General features: G+C 38.7%; 1 protein-coding gene across 1 annotated transcript in view; it reads left to right on the top strand.

Annotated features, from left to right (window-relative positions):
• The window catches only part of CACNA2D4 (calcium voltage-gated channel auxiliary subunit alpha2delta 4), a 256,253-nt gene extending 236,567 nt beyond the window's left edge, over window positions 1-19,686 (top strand). Inside the window, exons 34-39 of the mRNA XM_056517887.1 lie at window positions 15,736-15,791; window positions 16,029-16,049; window positions 16,383-16,500; window positions 16,659-16,771; window positions 17,848-17,930; window positions 19,308-19,686. Of these exons, the coding sequence (XP_056373862.1) occupies window positions 15,736-15,791; window positions 16,029-16,049; window positions 16,383-16,500; window positions 16,659-16,771; window positions 17,848-17,930; window positions 19,308-19,394 (478 nt within the window). The 3' untranslated portion in view covers window positions 19,395-19,686. The remainder of the gene's footprint in view (window positions 1-15,735; window positions 15,792-16,028; window positions 16,050-16,382; window positions 16,501-16,658; window positions 16,772-17,847; window positions 17,931-19,307) is intronic.
• The last annotated feature ends 418 nt before the right edge of the window (window positions 19,687-20,104 follow it).

The raw sequence follows: 20,104 nt of genomic DNA, 5'->3' as shown, positions 1-20,104 counted from the left end.
GCGTTATAAGAGGAGCGGCTGATATCACATATGATGTAATATATAGAGATTATATCAGTACTGGAGCGTTATAAGAGGAGCGGCTGATATCATCACATATGATGTAATATATAGAGATTATATCAGTACTGGAGTGTTATAAGAGGAGCGGCTGATATCATCACATATGTAATATATAGAGGTTATATCAGTACTGGATCGTTATAAGAGGAGCGGCTGGTATCAGTCACATACGATGTAATATATAGAGATTATATCAGTACTGGAGTGTTATAAGAGGAGCGGCTGATATCATCACATATGATGTAATATATAGAGATTATATCTGTACTGGAGCGTTATAAGAGGAGTGGCTGATATCATCACATATGATGTAATATATAGAGATTATATCAGTACTGGAGCGTTATAAGAGGAGCGGCTGATATCATCACATATGATGTAATATATAGAGGTTATATCAGTACTGGAGCGTTATAAGAGGAGCGGCTGATATCATCACATATGATGTAATATATAGAGGTTATATCAGTACTGGAGCGTTATAAGAGGAGCGGCTGATATCAGTCACATATGATGTAATATATAGAGATTATATCAGTACTGGAGCGTTATAAGAGGAGAGGCTGATATCAGTCACATATGATGTAATATATAGAGGTTATATCAGTACTGGAGCGTTATAAGAGGAACGGCTGATATCATCACATATGATGTAATATATAGAGATTATATCAGTACTGGAGCGTTATAAGAGGAGCAGCTGATATCGGTCACATATGATGTAATATATAGAGATTATATCAGTACTGGAGCGTTATAAGAGGAGCGGCTGATATCATCACATATGATGTAATATATAGAGATTATATCAGTACTGGAGCGTTATAAGAGGAGCGGCTGATATCACATATGATGTAATATATAGAGATTATATCAGTACTGGAGTGTTATAAGAGGAGCGGCTGATATCATCACATATGATGTAATATATAGAGGTTATATCAGTACTGGAGTGTTATAAGAGGAGCGGCTGATATCATCACATATGATGTAATATATAGAGGTTATATCAGTACTGGAGCGTTATAAGAGGAGCGGCTGATATCATCACATATGATGTAATATATAGAGATTATATCCGTACTGGAGCGTTATAAGAGGAGCGGCTGATATCATCACATATGATGTAATATATAGAGGTTATATCAGTACTGGAGCGTTATAAGAGGATGATATCAGTCACATATGATGTAATATATAGAGGTTATATCAGTACTGGAGCGTTATAAGAGGAACGGCTGATATCATCACATATGATGTAATATATAGAGGTTATATCAGTACTGGAGCGTTATAAGAGGAGCAGCTGATATCGGTCACATATGATGTAATATATAGAGATTATATCAGTACTGGAGCGTTATAAGAGGAGCGGCTGATATCATCACATATGATGTAATATATAGAGATTATATCAGTACTGGAGCGTTATAAGAGGAGCGGCTGATATCAGTCACATATGATGTAATATATAGAGATTATATCTGTACTGGAGCATTATAAGAGGAGCGGCTAATATCATCACATATGATGTAATATATAGAGGTTATATCAGTACTGGAGCGTTATAAGAGGAGCGGCTGATATCATCACATATGATGTAATATATAGAGGTTATATCAGTACTGGAGCGTTATAAGAGGAGCGGCTGATATCATCACATATGATGTAATATATAGAGGTTATATCAGTACTGGAGCGTTATAAGAGGAGTGGCTGATATCATCACATATGATGTAATATATAGAGGTTATATCAGTACTGGAGCGTTATAAGAGGAGCGGCTGATATCATCACATATGATGTAATATATAGAGATTATATCAGTACTGGGGCGTTATAATCTCCATATATTACATCATATGTGATGATATCAGCCGCTCCTCTTATAACGCTCCAGTACTGATATAATCTCTATATATTACATCATATGTGATGATATCAGCCGCTCCTCTTATAACGCTCCAGTACTGATAAAATCTCTATATATTACATCATATGTGACTGATATCATCCGCTCCTCTTATAACGCTCCAGTACTGATATAATCTCTATATATTACATCATATGTGATATCAGCCGCTCCTCTTATAACGCTCCAGTACTGATATAATCTGTATATATTACATAATATGTGATGATATCAGCCGCTCCTCTTATAACGCTCCAGTACTGATATAATCTCCATATATTACATCATATGTGATATCAGCCGCTCCTCTTATAACGCTCCAGTACTGATATAACCTCTATATATTACATCATATGTGACTGATATCAGCCGCTCCTCTTATAACGCTCCAGTACTGATATAACCTCTATATATTACATCATATGTGATGATATCAGCCGCTCCTCTTATAACGCTCCAGTACTGATATAATCTCTATATATTACATCATATGTGATGATATCAGCCGCTCCTCTTATAACGCTCCAGTACTGATATAATCTCCATATATTACATCATATGTGATGATATCAGCCGCTCCTCTTATAACGCTCCAGTACTGATATAACCTCTATATATTACATCATATGTGATGATATCAGCCGCTCCTCTTATAACGCTCCAGTACTGATATAATCTCTATATATTACATCATATGTGATGATATCAGCCGCTCCTCTTATAACGCTCCAGTACTGATATAATCTCTATATATTACATCATATGTGATGATATCAGCCGCTCCTCTTATAACGCTCCAGTACTGATATAATCTCCATATATTACATCATATGTGATGATATCAGCCGCTCCTCTTATAACGCTCCAGTACTGATATAATCTCCATATATTACATCATATGTGATGATATCAGCCGCTCCTCTTATAACGCTCCAGTACTGATATAATCTCTATATATTACATCATATGTGATGATATCAGCCGCTCCTCTTATAACGCTCCAGTACTGATATAATCTCCATATATTACATCATATGTGATGATATCAGCCGCTCCTCTTATAACGCTTCAGTACTGATATAATCTCCATATATTACATCATATGTGATGATATCAGCCGCTCCTCTTATATCAGTACTGGAGCGTTATAAGAGGAGCGGCTGATATCATCACATATGATGTAATATATAGAGATTATATCAGTACTGGAGCGTTATAAGAGGAGCGGCTGATATCATCACATATGATGTAATATATAGAGATTATATCAGTACTGGAGTGTTATAAGAGGAGCGGCTGATATCACATATGATGTAATATATAGAGGTTATATCAGTACTGGAGCGTTATAAGAGGAGCGGCTGATATCATCACATATGATGTAATATATAGAGATTATATCAGTACTGGAGCGTTATAAGAGGAGCGGCTGATATCACATATGATGTAATATATAGAGGTTATATCAGTACTGGAGCTTTATAAGAGGAGCGGCTGATATCATCACATATGATGTAATATATAGAGATTATATCAGTACTGGAGCGTTATAAGAGGAGCGGCTGATATCACATATGATGTAATATATAGAGATTATATCAGTACTGGAGCGTTATAAGAGGAGCGGCTGATATCATCACATATGATGTAATATATAGAGATTATATCAGTACTGGAGCGTTATAAGAGGAGCGGCTGATATCATCACATATGTAATATATAGAGGTTATATCAGTTCTGGAGCGTTATAAGAGGAGCAGCTGATATCAGTCACATATGATGTAATATATAGAGATTATATCAGTACTGGAGCGTTATAAGAGGAGCGGCTGATATCACATATGATGTAATATATAGAGGTTATATCAGTACTGGAGCGTTATAAGAGGAGCGGCTGATATCACATATGATGTAATATATAGAGATTATATCAGTACTGGAGCGTTATAAGAGGAGCGGCTGATATCATCACATATGATGTAATATATAGAGGTTATATCACTACTGGAGCGTTATAAGAGGAGCGGCTGATATCATCACATATGATGTAATATATAGAGATTATATCAGTACTGGAGTGTTATAAGAGGAGCGGCTGATATCATCACATATGATGTAATATATAGAGATTATATCAGTACTGGAGCGTTATAAGAGGAGCGGCTGATATCATCACATATGATGTAATATATAGAGATTATATCAGTACTGGAGCGTTATAAGAGGAGCGGCTGATATCATCACATATGTAATATATAGAGGTTATATCAGTACTGGAGCGTTATAAGAGGAGCGGCTGATATCAGTCACATATGATGTAATATATAGAGATTATATCAGTACTGGAGCGTTATAAGAGGAGCGGCTGATATCACATATGATGTAATATATAGAGGTTATATCAGTACTGGAGCGTTATAAGAGGAGCGGCTGATATCACATATGATGTAATATATAGAGATTATATCAGTACTGGAGCGTTATAAGAGGAGCGGCTGATATCATCACATATGATGTAATATATAGAGGTTATATCACTACTGGAGCGTTATAAGAGGAGCGGCTGATATCACATATGATGTAATATATAGAGGTTATATCAGTACTGGAGCGTTATAAGAGGAGCGGCTGATATCACATATGATGTAATATATAGAGGTTATATCAGTACTGGAGCGTTATAAGAGGAGCGGCTGATATCACATATGATGTAATATATAGAGATTATATCAGTACTGGAGCGTTATAAGAGGAGCGGCTGATATCATCACATATGATGTAATATATAGAGATTATATCAGTACTGGAGCGTTATAAGAGGAGCGGCTGATATCACATATGATGTAATATATAGAGGTTATATCAGTACTGGAGCGTTATAAGAGGAGCGGCTGATATCATCACATATGATGTAATATATAGAGGTTATATCAGTACTGGAGCGTTATAAGAGGAGCGGCTGATATCAGTCACATATGATGTAATATATAGAGGTTATATCAGTACTGGAGCGTTATAAGAGGAGCGGCTGATATCAGTCACATATGATGTAATATATAGAGGTTATATCAGTACTGGAGCGTTATAAGAGGAGCGGCTGATATCAGTCACATATGATGTAATATATAGAGATTATATCAGTACTGGAGCGTTATAAGAGGAGCGGCTGATATCAGTCACATATGATGTAATATATAGAGGTTATATCAGTACTGGAGCGTTATAAGAGGAGCGGCTGATATCATCACATATGATGTAATATATAGAGATTATATCAGTACTGGAGCGTTATAAGAGGAGCGGCTGATATCATCACATATGATGTAATATATAGAGGTTATATCAGTACTGGAGCGTTATAAGAGGAGCGGCTGATATCATCACATATGATGTAATATTTAGAGGTTATATCAGTACTGGAGCGTTATAAGAGGAGCGGCTGATATCAGTCACATATGATGTAATATATAGAGATTATATCAGTACTGGAGCGTTATAAGAGGAGCGGCTGATATCACATATGATGTAATATATAGAGGTTATATCAGTACTGGAGCGTTATAAGAGGAGCGGCTGATATCATCACATATGATGTAATATATAGAGATTATATCAGTACTGGAGCGTTATAAGAGGAGCGGCTGATATCATCACATATGATGTAATATATAGAGATTATATCAGTACTGGAGCGTTATAAGAGGAGCGGCTGATATCATCACATATGATGTAATATATAGAGGTTATATCAGTACTGGAGCGTTATAAGAGGAGCGGCTGATATCATCACATATGATGTAATATATAGAGATTATATCAGTACTGGAGCGTTATAAGAGGAGCGGCTGATATCACATATGATATAATATATAGAGGTTATATCAGTACTGGAGCGTTATAAGAGGAGCGGCTGATATCATCACATATGATGTAATATATAGAGATTATATCAGTACTGGAGCGTTATAAGAGGAGCGGCTGATATCTCATATGATGTAATATATAGAGATTATATCAGTACTGGAGCGTTATAAGAGGAGCGGCTGATATCATCACATATGATGTAATATATAGAGGATATATCAGTACTGGAGCGTTATAAGAGGAGCGGCTGATATCTCATATGATGTAATATATAGAGATTATATCAGTACTGGAGCGTTATAAGAGGAGCGGCTGATATCACATATGATGTAATATATAGAGGTTATATCAGTACTGGAGCGTTATAAGAGGAGCGGCTGATATCATCACATATGATGTAATATATAGAGATTATATCAGTACTGGAGCGTTATAAGAGGAGCGGCTGATATCATCACATATGATGTAATATATAGAGATTATATCAGTACTGGAGCGTTATAAGAGGAGCGGCTGATATCATCACATATGATGTAATATATAGAGGTTATATCAGTACTGGAGCGTTATAAGAGGAGCGGCTGATATCATCACATATGATGTAATATATAGAGATTATATCAGTACTGGAGCGTTATAAGAGGAGCGGCTGATATCACATATGATATAATATATAGAGGTTATATCAGTACTGGAGCGTTATAAGAGGAGCGGCTGATATCATCACATATGATGTAATATATAGAGATTATATCAGTACTGGAGCGTTATAAGAGGAGCGGCTGATATCTCATATGATGTAATATATAGAGATTATATCAGTACTGGAGCGTTATAAGAGGAGCGGCTGATATCATCACATATGATGTAATATATAGAGGTTATATCAGTACTGGAGCGTTATAAGAGGAGCAGCTGATATCATCACATATGATGTAATATATAGAGGTTATATCAGTACTGGAGCGTTATAAGAGGAGCGGCTGATATCACATATGATGTAATATATAGAGGTTATATCAGTACTGGAGCGTTATAAGAGGAGCGGCTGATATCACATATGATGTAATATATAGAGGTTATATCAGTACTGGAGCGTTATAAGAGGAGCGGCTGATATCATCACATATGATGTAATATATAGAGGTTATATCAGTACTGGAGCGTTATAAGAGGAGCGGCTGATATCATATACGATGTAATATATAGAGATTATATCAGTACTGGAGCGTTATATGAGGAGCGGCTGATATCATCACATATGATGTAATATATAGAGGTTATATCAGTACTGGAGCGTTATATGAGGAGCGGCTGATATCATCACATATGATGTAATATATAGAGGTTATGTCAGTACTGGAGCGTTATAAGAGGAGCGGCTGATATCATCACATACGATGTAATATATAGAGATTATATCAGTACTGGAGCGTTATAAGAGGAGCGGCTGATATCACATATGATGTAATATATAGAGATTATATCAGTACTGGAGCGTTATAAGAGGAGCGGCTGATATCACATATGATGTAATATATAGAGATTATATCAGTACTGGAGCGTTATAAGAGGAGCGGCTGATATCACATATGATGTAATATATAGAGATTATATCAGTACTGGAGCGTTATAAGAGGAGCGGCTGATATCATCACATATGATGTAATATATAGAGGTTATATCAGTACTGGAGTGTTATAAGAGGAGCGGCTGATATCAGTCACATATGATGTAATATATAGAGGTTATATCAGTACTGGAGCGTTATAAGAGGAGCGGCTGATATCATCACATATGATGTCATATATAGAGGTTATATCAGTACTGGAGCGTTATAAGAGGAGCGGCTGATATCATCACATATGATGTAATATATAGAGATTATATCAGTACTGGAGCGTTATAAGAGGAGCGGCTGATATCAGTCACATATGATGTAATATATAGAGGTTATATCAGTACTGGAGCGTTATAAGAGGAGCGGCTGATATCACATATGATGTAATATATAGAGATTATATCAGTACTGGAGCGTTATAAGAGGAGCGGCTGATATCATCACATATGATGTAATATATAGAGATTATATCAGTACTGGAGTGTTATAAGAGGAGCGGCTGATATCATCACATATGTAATATATAGAGGTTATATCAGTACTGGATCGTTATAAGAGGAGCGGCTGGTATCAGTCACATACGATGTAATATATAGAGATTATATCAGTACTGGAGTGTTATAAGAGGAGCGGCTGATATCATCACATATGATGTAATATATAGAGATTATATCTGTACTGGAGCGTTATAAGAGGAGTGGCTGATATCATCACATATGATGTAATATATAGAGATTATATCAGTACTGGAGCGTTATAAGAGGAGCGGCTGATATCATCACATATGATGTAATATATAGAGGTTATATCAGTACTGGAGCGTTATAAGAGGAGCGGCTGATATCATCACATATGATGTAATATATAGAGGTTATATCAGTACTGGAGCGTTATAAGAGGAGCGGCTGATATCAGTCACATATGATGTAATATATAGAGATTATATCAGTACTGGAGCGTTATAAGAGGAGAGGCTGATATCAGTCACATATGATGTAATATATAGAGGTTATATCAGTACTGGAGCGTTATAAGAGGAACGGCTGATATCATCACATATGATGTAATATATAGAGATTATATCAGTACTGGAGCGTTATAAGAGGAGCAGCTGATATCGGTCACATATGATGTAATATATAGAGATTATATCAGTACTGGAGCGTTATAAGAGGAGCGGCTGATATCATCACATATGATGTAATATATAGAGATTATATCAGTACTGGAGCGTTATAAGAGGAGCGGCTGATATCACATATGATGTAATATATAGAGATTATATCAGTACTGGAGTGTTATAAGAGGAGCGGCTGATATCATCACATATGATGTAATATATAGAGGTTATATCAGTACTGGAGTGTTATAAGAGGAGCGGCTGATATCATCACATATGATGTAATATATAGAGGTTATATCAGTACTGGAGCGTTATAAGAGGAGCGGCTGATATCATCACATATGATGTAATATATAGAGATTATATCCGTACTGGAGCGTTATAAGAGGAGCGGCTGATATCATCACATATGATGTAATATATAGAGGTTATATCAGTACTGGAGCGTTATAAGAGGATGATATCAGTCACATATGATGTAATATATAGAGGTTATATCAGTACTGGAGCGTTATAAGAGGAACGGCTGATATCATCACATATGATGTAATATATAGAGGTTATATCAGTACTGGAGCGTTATAAGAGGAGCAGCTGATATCGGTCACATATGATGTAATATATAGAGATTATATCAGTACTGGAGCGTTATAAGAGGAGCGGCTGATATCATCACATATGATGTAATATATAGAGATTATATCAGTACTGGAGCGTTATAAGAGGAGCGGCTGATATCAGTCACATATGATGTAATATATAGAGATTATATCTGTACTGGAGCATTATAAGAGGAGCGGCTAATATCATCACATATGATGTAATATATAGAGGTTATATCAGTACTGGAGCGTTATAAGAGGAGCGGCTGATATCATCACATATGATGTAATATATAGAGGTTATATCAGTACTGGAGCGTTATAAGAGGAGCGGCTGATATCATCACATATGATGTAATATATAGAGGTTATATCAGTACTGGAGTGTTATAAGAGGAGTGGCTGATATCATCACATATGATGTAATATATAGAGGTTATATCAGTACTGGAGCGTTATAAGAGGAGCGGCTGATATCATCACATATGATGTAATATATAGAGATTATATCAGTACTGGGGCGTTATAATCTCCATATATTACATCATATGTGATGATATCAGCCGCTCCTCTTATAACGCTCCAGTACTGATATAATCTCTATATATTACATCATATGTGATGATATCAGCCGCTCCTCTTATAACGCTCCAGTACTGATATAATCTCTATATATTACATCATATGTGACTGATATCATCCGCTCCTCTTATAACGCTCCAGTACTGATATAATCTCTATATATTACATCATATGTGATATCATCCGCTCCTCTTATAACGCTCCAGTACTGATATAATCTGTATATATTACATAATATGTGATGATATCAGCCGCTCCTCTTATAACGCTCCAGTACTGATATAATCTCCATATATTACATCATATGTGATATCAGCCGCTCCTCTTATAACGCTCCAGTACTGATATAACCTCTATATATTACATCATATGTGACTGATATCAGCCGCTCCTCTTATAACGCTCCAGTACTGATATAACCTCTATATATTACATCATATGTGATGATATCAGCCGCTCCTCTTATAACGCTCCAGTACTGATATAATCTCTATATATTACATCATATGTGATGATATCAGCCGCTCCTCTTATAACGCTCCAGTACTGATATAATCTCCATATATTACATCATATGTGATGATATCAGCCGCTCCTCTTATAACGCTCCAGTACTGATATAACCTCTATATATAACATCATATGTGATGATATCAGCCGCTCCTCTTATAACGCTCCAGTACTGATATAATCTCTATATATTACATCATATGTGATGATATCAGCCGCTCCTCTTATAACGCTCCAGTACTGATATAATCTCTATATATTACATCATATGTGATATCAGCCGCTCCTCTTATAACGCTCCAGTACTGATATAATCTCCATATATTACATCATATGTGATGATATCAGCCGCTCCTCTTATAACGCTCCAGTACTGATATAATCTCTATATATTACATCATATGTGATGATATCAGCCGCTCCTCTTATAACGCTCCAGTACTGATATAATCTCTATATATTACATCATATGTGATTATATCAGCCGCTCCTCTTATAACGCTCCAGTACTGATATAATCTCCATATATTACATCATATGTGATGATATCAGCCGCTCCTCTTATAACGCTCCAGTACTGATATAATCTCTATATATTACATCATATGTGATGATATCAGCCGCTCCTCTTATAACGCTCCAGTACTGATATAATCTCCATATATTACATCATATGTGATGATATCAGCCGCTCCTCTTATATCAGTACTGGAGCGTTATAAGAGGAGCGGCTGATATCATCACATATGATGTAATATATAGAGATTATATCAGTACTGGAGCGTTATAAGAGGAGCGGCTGATATCATCACATATGATGTAATATATAGAGATTATATCAGTACTGGAGTGTTATAAGAGGAGCGGCTGATATCATCACATATGATGTAATATATAGAGATTATATCAGTACTGGAGCGTTATAAGAGGAGCGGCTGATATCACATATGATGTAATATATAGAGGTTATATCAGTACTGGAGCTTTATAAGAGGAGCGGCTGATATCATCACATATGATGTAATATATAGAGATTATATCAGTACTGGAGCGTTATAAGAGGAGCGGCTGATATCACATATGATGTAATATATAGAGATTATATCAGTACTGGAGCGTTATAAGAGGAGCGGCTGATATCATCACATATGATGTAATATATAGAGATTATATCAGTACTGGAGCGTTATAAGAGGAGCGGCTGATATCATCACATATGTAATATATAGAGGTTATATCAGTTCTGGAGCGTTATAAGAGGAGCGGCTGATATCAGTCACATATGATGTAATATATAGAGATTATATCAGTACTGGAGCGTTATAAGAAGAGCGGCTGATATCACATATGATGTAATATATAGAGGTTATATCAGTACTGGAGCGTTATAAGAGGAGCGGCTGATATCACATATGATGTAATATATAGAGATTATATCAGTACTGGAGCGTTATAAGAGGAGCGGCTGATATCATCACATATGATGTAATATATAGAGGTTATATCACTACTGGAGCGTTATAAGAGGAGCGGCTGATATCATCACATATGATGTAATATATAGAGATTATATCAGTACTGGAGTGTTATAAGAGGAGCGGCTGATATCATCACATATGATGTAATATATAGAGATTATATCAGTACTGGAGCGTTATAAGAGGAGCGGCTGATATCATCACATATGATGTAATATATAGAGATTATATCAGTACTGGAGCGTTATAAGAGGAGCGGCTGATATCATCACATATGTAATATATAGAGGTTATATCAGTACTGGAGCGTTATAAGAGGAGCGGCTGATATCAGTCACATATGATGTAATATATAGAGATTATATCAGTACTGGAGCGTTATAAGAGGAGCGGCTGATATCACATATGATGTAATATATAGAGGTTATATCAGTACTGGAGCGTTATAAGAGGAGCGGCTGATATCACATATGATGTAATATATAGAGATTATATCAGTACTGGAGCGTTATAAGAGGAGCGGCTGATATCATCACATATGATGTAATATATAGAGGTTATATCACTACTGGAGCGTTATAAGAGGAGCGGCTGATATCACATATGATGTAATATATAGAGGTTATATCAGTACTGGAGCGTTATAAGAGGAGCGGCTGATATCATCACATATGATGTAATATATAGAGATTATATCAGTACTGGAGCGTTATAAGAGGAGCGGCTGATATCACATATGATGTAATATATAGAGGTTATATCAGTACTGGAGCGTTATAAGAGGAGCGGCTGATATCACATATGATGTAATATATAGAGATTATATCAGTACTGGAGCGTTATAAGAGGAGCGGCTGATATCATCACATATGATGTAATATATAGAGATTATATCAGTACTGGAGCGTTATAAGAGGAGCGGCTGATATCACATATGATGTAATATATAGAGGTTATATCAGTACTGGAGCGTTATAAGAGGAGCGGCTGATATCATCACATATGATGTAATATATAGAGGTTATATCAGTACTGGAGCGTTCTAAGAGGAGCGGCTGATATCATCACATATGATGTAATATATAGAGATTATATCAGTACTGGAGCGTTATAAGAGGAGCGGCTGATATCAGTCACATATGATGTAATATATAGAGGTTATATCAGTACTGGAGCGTTATAAGAGGAGCGGCTGATATCAGTCACATATGATGTAATATATAGAGATTATATCAGTACTGGAGCGTTATAAGAGGAGCGGCTGATATCAGTCACATATGATGTAATATATAGAGGTTATATCAGTACTGGAGCGTTATAAGAGGAGCGGCTGATATCATCACATATGATGTAATATATAGAGATTATATCAGTACTGGAGCGTTATAAGAGGAGCGGCTGATATCATCACATATGATGTAATATATAGAGGTTATATCAGTACTGGAGCGTTATAAGAGGAGCGGCTGATATCATCACATATGATGTAATATTTAGAGGTTATATCAGTACTGGAGCGTTATAAGAGGAGCGGCTGATATCAGTCACATATGATGTAATATATAGAGATTATATCAGTACTGGAGCGTTATAAGAGGAGCGGCTGATATCACATATGATGTAATATATAGAGGTTATATCAGTACTGGAGCGTTATAAGAGGAGCGGCTGATATCATCACATATGATGTAATATATAGAGATTATATCAGTACTGGAGCGTTATAAGAGGAGCGGCTGATATCATCACATATGATGTAATATATAGAGATTATATCAGTACTGGAGCGTTATAAGAGGAGCGGCTGATATCATCACATATGATGTAATATATAGAGGTTATATCAGTACTGGAGCGTTATAAGAGGAGCGGCTGATATCATCACATATGATGTAATATATAGAGATTATATCAGTACTGGAGCGTTATAAGAGGAGCGGCTGATATCACATATGATATAACGCTCCAGTACTGATATAATCTCTATATATTACATCATATGTGATGATATCAGCCGCTCCTCTTATAACGCTCCAGTACTGATATAACCTCTATATATTATAAGAGGAGCGGCTGATATCATCACATATGATGTAATATATAGAGATTATATCAGTACTGGAGCGTTATAAGAGGAGCGGCTGATATCTCATATGATGTAATATATAGAGATTATATCAGTACTGGAGCGTTATAAGAGGAGCGGCTGATATCATCACATATGATGTAATATATAGAGGTTATATCAGTACTGGAGCGTTATAAGAGGAGCGGCTGATATCTCATATGATGTAATATATAGAGATTATATCAGTACTGGAGCGTTATAAGAGGAGCGGCTGATATCACATATGATGTAATATATAGAGGTTATATCAGTACTGGAGCGTTATAAGAGGAGCGGCTGATATCATCACATATGATGTAATATATAGAGATTATATCAGTACTGGAGCGTTATAAGAGGAGCGGCTGATATCATCACATATGATGTAATATATAGAGATTATATCAGTACTGGAGCGTTATAAGAGGAGCGGCTGATATCATCACATATGATGTAATATATAGAGGTTATATCAGTACTGGAGCGTTATAAGAGGAGCGGCTGATATCATCACATATGATGTAATATATAGAGATTATATCAGTACTGGAGCGTTATAAGAGGAGCGGCTGATATCACATATGATATAATATATAGAGGTTATATCAGTACTGGAGCGTTATAAGAGGAGCGGCTGATATCATCACATATGATGTAATATATAGAGATTATATCAGTACTGGAGCGTTATAAGAGGAGTGGCTGATATCACATATGATGTAATATATAGAGATTATATCAGTACTGGAGCGTTATAAGAGGAGCGGCTGATATCATCACATATGATGTAATATATAGAGGTTATATCAGTACTGGAGCGTTATAAGAGGAGCGGCTGATATCATCACATATGATGTAATATATAGAGGTTATATCAGTACTGGAGCGTTATAAGAGGAGCGGCTGATATCTCATATGATGTAATATATAGAGATTATATCAGTACTGGAGCGTTATAAGAGGAGCGGCTGATATCATCACATATGATGTAATATATAGAGGTTATATCAGTACTGGAGCGTTATAAGAGGAGCGGCTGATATCATCACATATGATGTAATATATAGAGGTTATATCAGTACTGGAGCGTTATAAGAGGAGCGGCTGATATCATCACATATGATGTAATATATAGAGATTATATCAGTACTGGAGCGTTATAAGAGGAGCGGCTGATATCATCACATATGATGTAATATATAGAGATTATATCAGTACTGGAGCGTTATAAGAGGAGCGGCTGATATCATCACATATGATGTAATATATAGAGGTTATATCAGTACTGGAGCGTTATAAGAGGAGCGGCTGATATCACATATGATGTAATATATAGAGGTTATATCAGTACTGGAGCGTTATAAGAGGAGCGGCTGATATCATCACATATGATGTAATATATAGAGGTTATATCAGTACTGGAGCGTTATAAGAGGAGCGGATGATATCATCACATATGATGTAATATATAGAGGTTATATCAGTACTGGAGCGTTATAAGAGGAGCGGCTGATATCATCACATATGATGTAATATATAGAGATTATATCAGTACTGGAGCGTTATAAGAGGAGCGGCTGATATCAGTCACATATGATGTAATATATAGAGATTATATCTGTACTGGAGTGTTATAAGAGGAGCGGCTGATATCATCACATATGATGTAATATATAGAGGTTATATCAGTACTGGAGCGTTATAAGAGGAGCGGCTGATATCAGTCACATATGATGTAATATATAGAGGTTATATCAGTACTGGAGCGTTATAAGGGGGGGGGGGGTCACTCTGCAGCCTCTGTAGCTTGAAGCGGCTGATAACAGGGAGCAGTAGATTATATATCCTTCGTTCACGGTCTCCTCCCCCGCAGGTTCCTCCTGGAGTTCAGTCTGTGCCCCTTCTGGTCGTCTGATAATACAGCAGAAGGTAGGTGACCATGGAGGTGGCGGTTTTTCAGGTGCAGTACCACTATTGGCCACTAGCTGTGTCTATCCGTTATATATCATGCTGTATTACACTATATACTAATATACCATATATATATATATTACTGCCGGGGCTCCTGCGATGATTCACCAGACTCACGTTGTCTCTCATTTCTCTCATCCATCCTCCATTCATACGACGCCTCATCCGTCATGTGACCCGTCATGTGACTTCCAGCAAAATCCTTTTTCCATCACTGTAAGTAACAACCCCTCCTCTCCTCCGCCCCCTAGTGACAAAGTATAAGTTAATCTGTCGCCTGGTAATCACATCCTGTCCACCAATACCTTACCCTGGCGAGAGCATGGGCGTGGTCTACGATAACCACACCCAGAAAGCCACTACCCTAACCATCCAGGCTTCAAGCCCCGCCCCTGAGGATCCCATGTTTCTTCTCCTGCCCCCATATACAATATATCTTCCATCCTCACATGCACAGACGCCCTCATCCTCCTCCCGCGGCCTCATGGGTAATGGCAGACGGGTCACAAGTTTATTTTCTCACGTTTTATTTTTCTCTCTCGTCTTCAGCGCACAAGCATAAGAAGCAGGACATGCTGCAGCCATGTGACACGGAGTATCCGGCCTTCATCCATGACACCTCCATCCGGGAGGCCAACGGGCTCATCGAGTGCGGCCACTGCCAAAAGTGAGACCCCGACCTGACAGCGCGCACTAGGACGCTGTTCTATAGTTACTTTTCCCGCTTGCTTACACCCCCCTCTTCTGGCATCCTGTGGTACTGCAGATATATATATTTTTTATTAGATTACAGATGGTTTTTTTCTCACTCTGTTTTCCGCGCAGGATGTTCGTCATGCAGCACGTCGTCCACAGTAACCTCCTCCTCCTGGTCAGCGACTCGCTCTGCGACTGCAGCATCTTCCCCCAAGTTTCCTTACAAGCCAAAGAAGTCAAATATATCCTTATGTTCTGCATTGCTACAAGCTGTGAGCACCAAAAGTCCCAGCATGTCATAGTATATAGATCAGTGTTTCCCCGATCAGCGTGCCTCCAGCTGTTGCAAAACTACAACTCCCAGCATGCCCGGACAGCCAACGGCTGTCCGGGCATGCTGGGAGTTGTAGTTTTGCCACAGCTGGAGGCACACTGGTTGGGAAACACTGGTCTAGATTTATAGCTGGAAAGTCACAGGTTGAAGCGAGAGAGCAGTTTTTCCCAACCCGGGTGCCTCCAGCTGTTGCAAATCTGTAACTCCTGCATGCCCGGACACACTGGAAGCTCCGTCCACAGCAGCCATTTTCTCATTTCACATCCAGCATTCTATTAAGATCCTGAGCCATCCACTCCATCCACAATATATATATATATATATATATATATATATATATATATATATATATCCTTGCAGTATAAGTTGGACGTTGCTCCTTTGTTAAAGGGGTACTCCGGTGGAAAACTTGATTTAAAAAAATAAATAAACAAATAAATAATCTGATGCCAGAAAGTTAAACAGATTTGTAAATTACTTCTATTAAAAAAAAAATCTTAATCCTTCCAGTACTTATTAGCTGCTGAATACTACAGAGGAAATTCCTTTCTTTTTGGAACACAGAGCTCTCTGCTGACACCACGAGCACAGTGCTCTCTGCTGACATCTCTGTCCATTTTAGGAACTGTCCAGAGCAGCACCTGTTTGCTATGGGGATTTTCTCCTACTCTGGACAGTTCTTAAAATGGACAGAGGTGTCAGCAGAGAGCACTGTGTTCATGATGTCAGCAGAGAGCTCTGTGTTTCAAAAAGAAAATAATTTCCTTTGTAGTATCAGCAGCTAATAAGGATTAAGGATTAAGATTTTTTAATAGAAGAAATTTACAAATCTGTTTAACTTTCTGGCACCAGTTGATTAGTTTCCCCCCCCCCCCCCCACCGGAGTACCCCTTTAACCCTTTAATGAATTGCTGGGGAAGGTTATGCAGGAGGACAGGACGCTCCATTTATACACTTGATTGAAGAACCTTAACTCGGTCGCACATAACGCTTCTGTGAAGTGTGAGCGGATGCGATCCCAGAAACTGCGACGGCGGCCACATTCCTGCCACGCCTTCCACCCCGAGGTAAGTGCCACGACGCGGGCACAGTCATCTGTGTAGATCAGGGCCATTCTACAATAGAAACGTATGGGGTCTGACTACTGGGGTCCCAAGGGGGATATTGGGGAACATCAGTCTCCGATCCCTGTGCACTTTGTGGAGCCAGATCCCCTATTCTTAGTGCACCCTGTAAAGCTGGGTCCTCCATTCTTGCTGCACCCTGTAAAGCTGGGTCCTCCATTCTTGGCGCACCCTGTAAAGCTGGGTCTTCCATTCTTGCTGCATCCTGTAAAGCTGGATCCCCCATTCTTGCTGCATCCTGTAAAGCTGGATCCCCCATTCTTGCTGCACCCTGTAAAGCTGGGTCCTCCATTCTTGGCGCACCCTGTAAAGCTGGGTCCTCCATTCTTGGCGCATCCTGTAAAGTTGGATCCTCCATTCTTGGCGCACCCTGTAAAGCTGGGTCCTCCATTCATGCTGCACCCTGTAAAGCTGGGTCCTCCATTCATGCTGCACCCTGTAAAGCTGGGTCCTCCATTCTTGCTGCATCCTGTAAAGCTGGGTCCTCCATTCTTGGCGCACCCTGTAAAGCTGGGTCCTCCATTCTTGGTGCACCCTGTAAAGCTGGGTCTTCCATTCTTGCTGCACCCTGTAAAGCTGGGTCCTCCATTCATGCTGCACCCTGTAAAGCTGGGTCCTCCATTCTTGCTGCATCCTGTAAAGCTGGGTCCTCCATTCTTGGCGCACCCTGTAAAGCTGGGTCCTCCATTCTTGGTGCACCCTATAAAGCTGGGTCCTCCATTCTTGGCGCACCCTGTAAAGCTGGGTCCTCCATTCTTGGTGCACCCTGTAAAGCTGGGTCTTCCATTCTTGCTGCACACTGTAAAGCTGGGTCCTCCATTCTTGGCGCACCTTGTAAAGCTGGCTCCTCCATTCTTGCTGCACCCTGTAAAGCTGGGTCCTCCATTCTTGGTGCACCCTGTGGAGTCAGGGTGGTCCTAGGGTAGTGTTTTCCAACCAGTGTGCCTCCAGCTGTTGCAAAACTACAACTCCCAGCATGCCTGGACAGCCTAGAGCACTTAGGAGAGGGGGAAAAACCCCAGTGGAGGAAACCTCTAGGGAAACCATGGCTGGAGGATTCCCCTTCCCTTGAGCTTAGAGCAGTGTTTCCCAACCAGGGTGCCTCCAGCTGTTGCAAAACTACAACTCCCAGCATGCCCGGACAGCCGTTGGCTGTCCGGGCATGCTGGGAGTTGTAGTTTTGCAACAGCTGGAGGCACCCTGGTTGGGAAACACTGTCCTAGGGAGTCAGAGATCCTATAGATGCGTATAAAGAAGACCTCTCCCCCCCCACCCCATTACATCTGTGACAACCTCCAACTTTTTTTTTCCCCCCCGCAGGAAAACGCCCAGGACTGCGGCCGAGGGTCCGGACTGTCGGTCTCCATATTCTTATTCCTGGCGTCTCTCACGGTTTCCCTGCGGTGACCGATCCCACCAGCAGCGGCGACAGAGAAGATGGAGACATCAGGGTCCTGTCGTGGGTTCATGGACAAAGGGAAAGTGCGATTATCTATGCAACATATATATATATATATATATATATCCGGGCCCCGGGGGCCCCAGAGTCCTGCAGCGTCTTCTCAGTCACTCGCTGGATGATCCGGATCCTTAGGGAACACTACAGCGTGTCCCCAGCAGGGGGCGCCCTAATCATCTGTTCTCCACCAGATTTTCTCACTTCTATATTTCTATAATCTGTGATATTTCCAGTAAATAAATAAAAGGTTTTTCTTTTTTTTTTCTTCTGTTTCTGATGAAGCTTTATTGATTCTGTATAATGATTCGGGTCACAAAGGACTAAATAATCCGAAAATATTTATAGTGCGGCCCTAAAGGGTAATAGATATAAGTGCATAATACACAATGTACAGTAAAATATATATTTATATACACGGGGGGTGGGGGGGGGGGGCTTGTATCATTGCCTTTACACCAGTTTTCACCTCTACAAATTTTGCGCAATTGCGTTTAGTTTTTTTTGCATTTGTGCTGCATTTATTTATTTTTTTTGGTTTATGCTTTTCCAAAGTTGTCCCTTGTTTGGTGTACCGTACTGTACACCACTTTATCCAGTGGACTGGTATGTAATCAATTGCGCAAAAAATTTATGGGCTTTTTTTTTCTTTTTTGCGCAA

The sequence above is a fragment of the Hyla sarda genome, chromosome 4 (assembly GCF_029499605.1).
Source record: "Hyla sarda isolate aHylSar1 chromosome 4, aHylSar1.hap1, whole genome shotgun sequence".
Classification (NCBI taxonomy): Eukaryota; Metazoa; Chordata; class Amphibia; order Anura; family Hylidae; genus Hyla; species Hyla sarda.
Note: the sequence above shows the minus strand (reverse complement) of the source record. Positions and strands in the feature narration are given on the sequence as shown.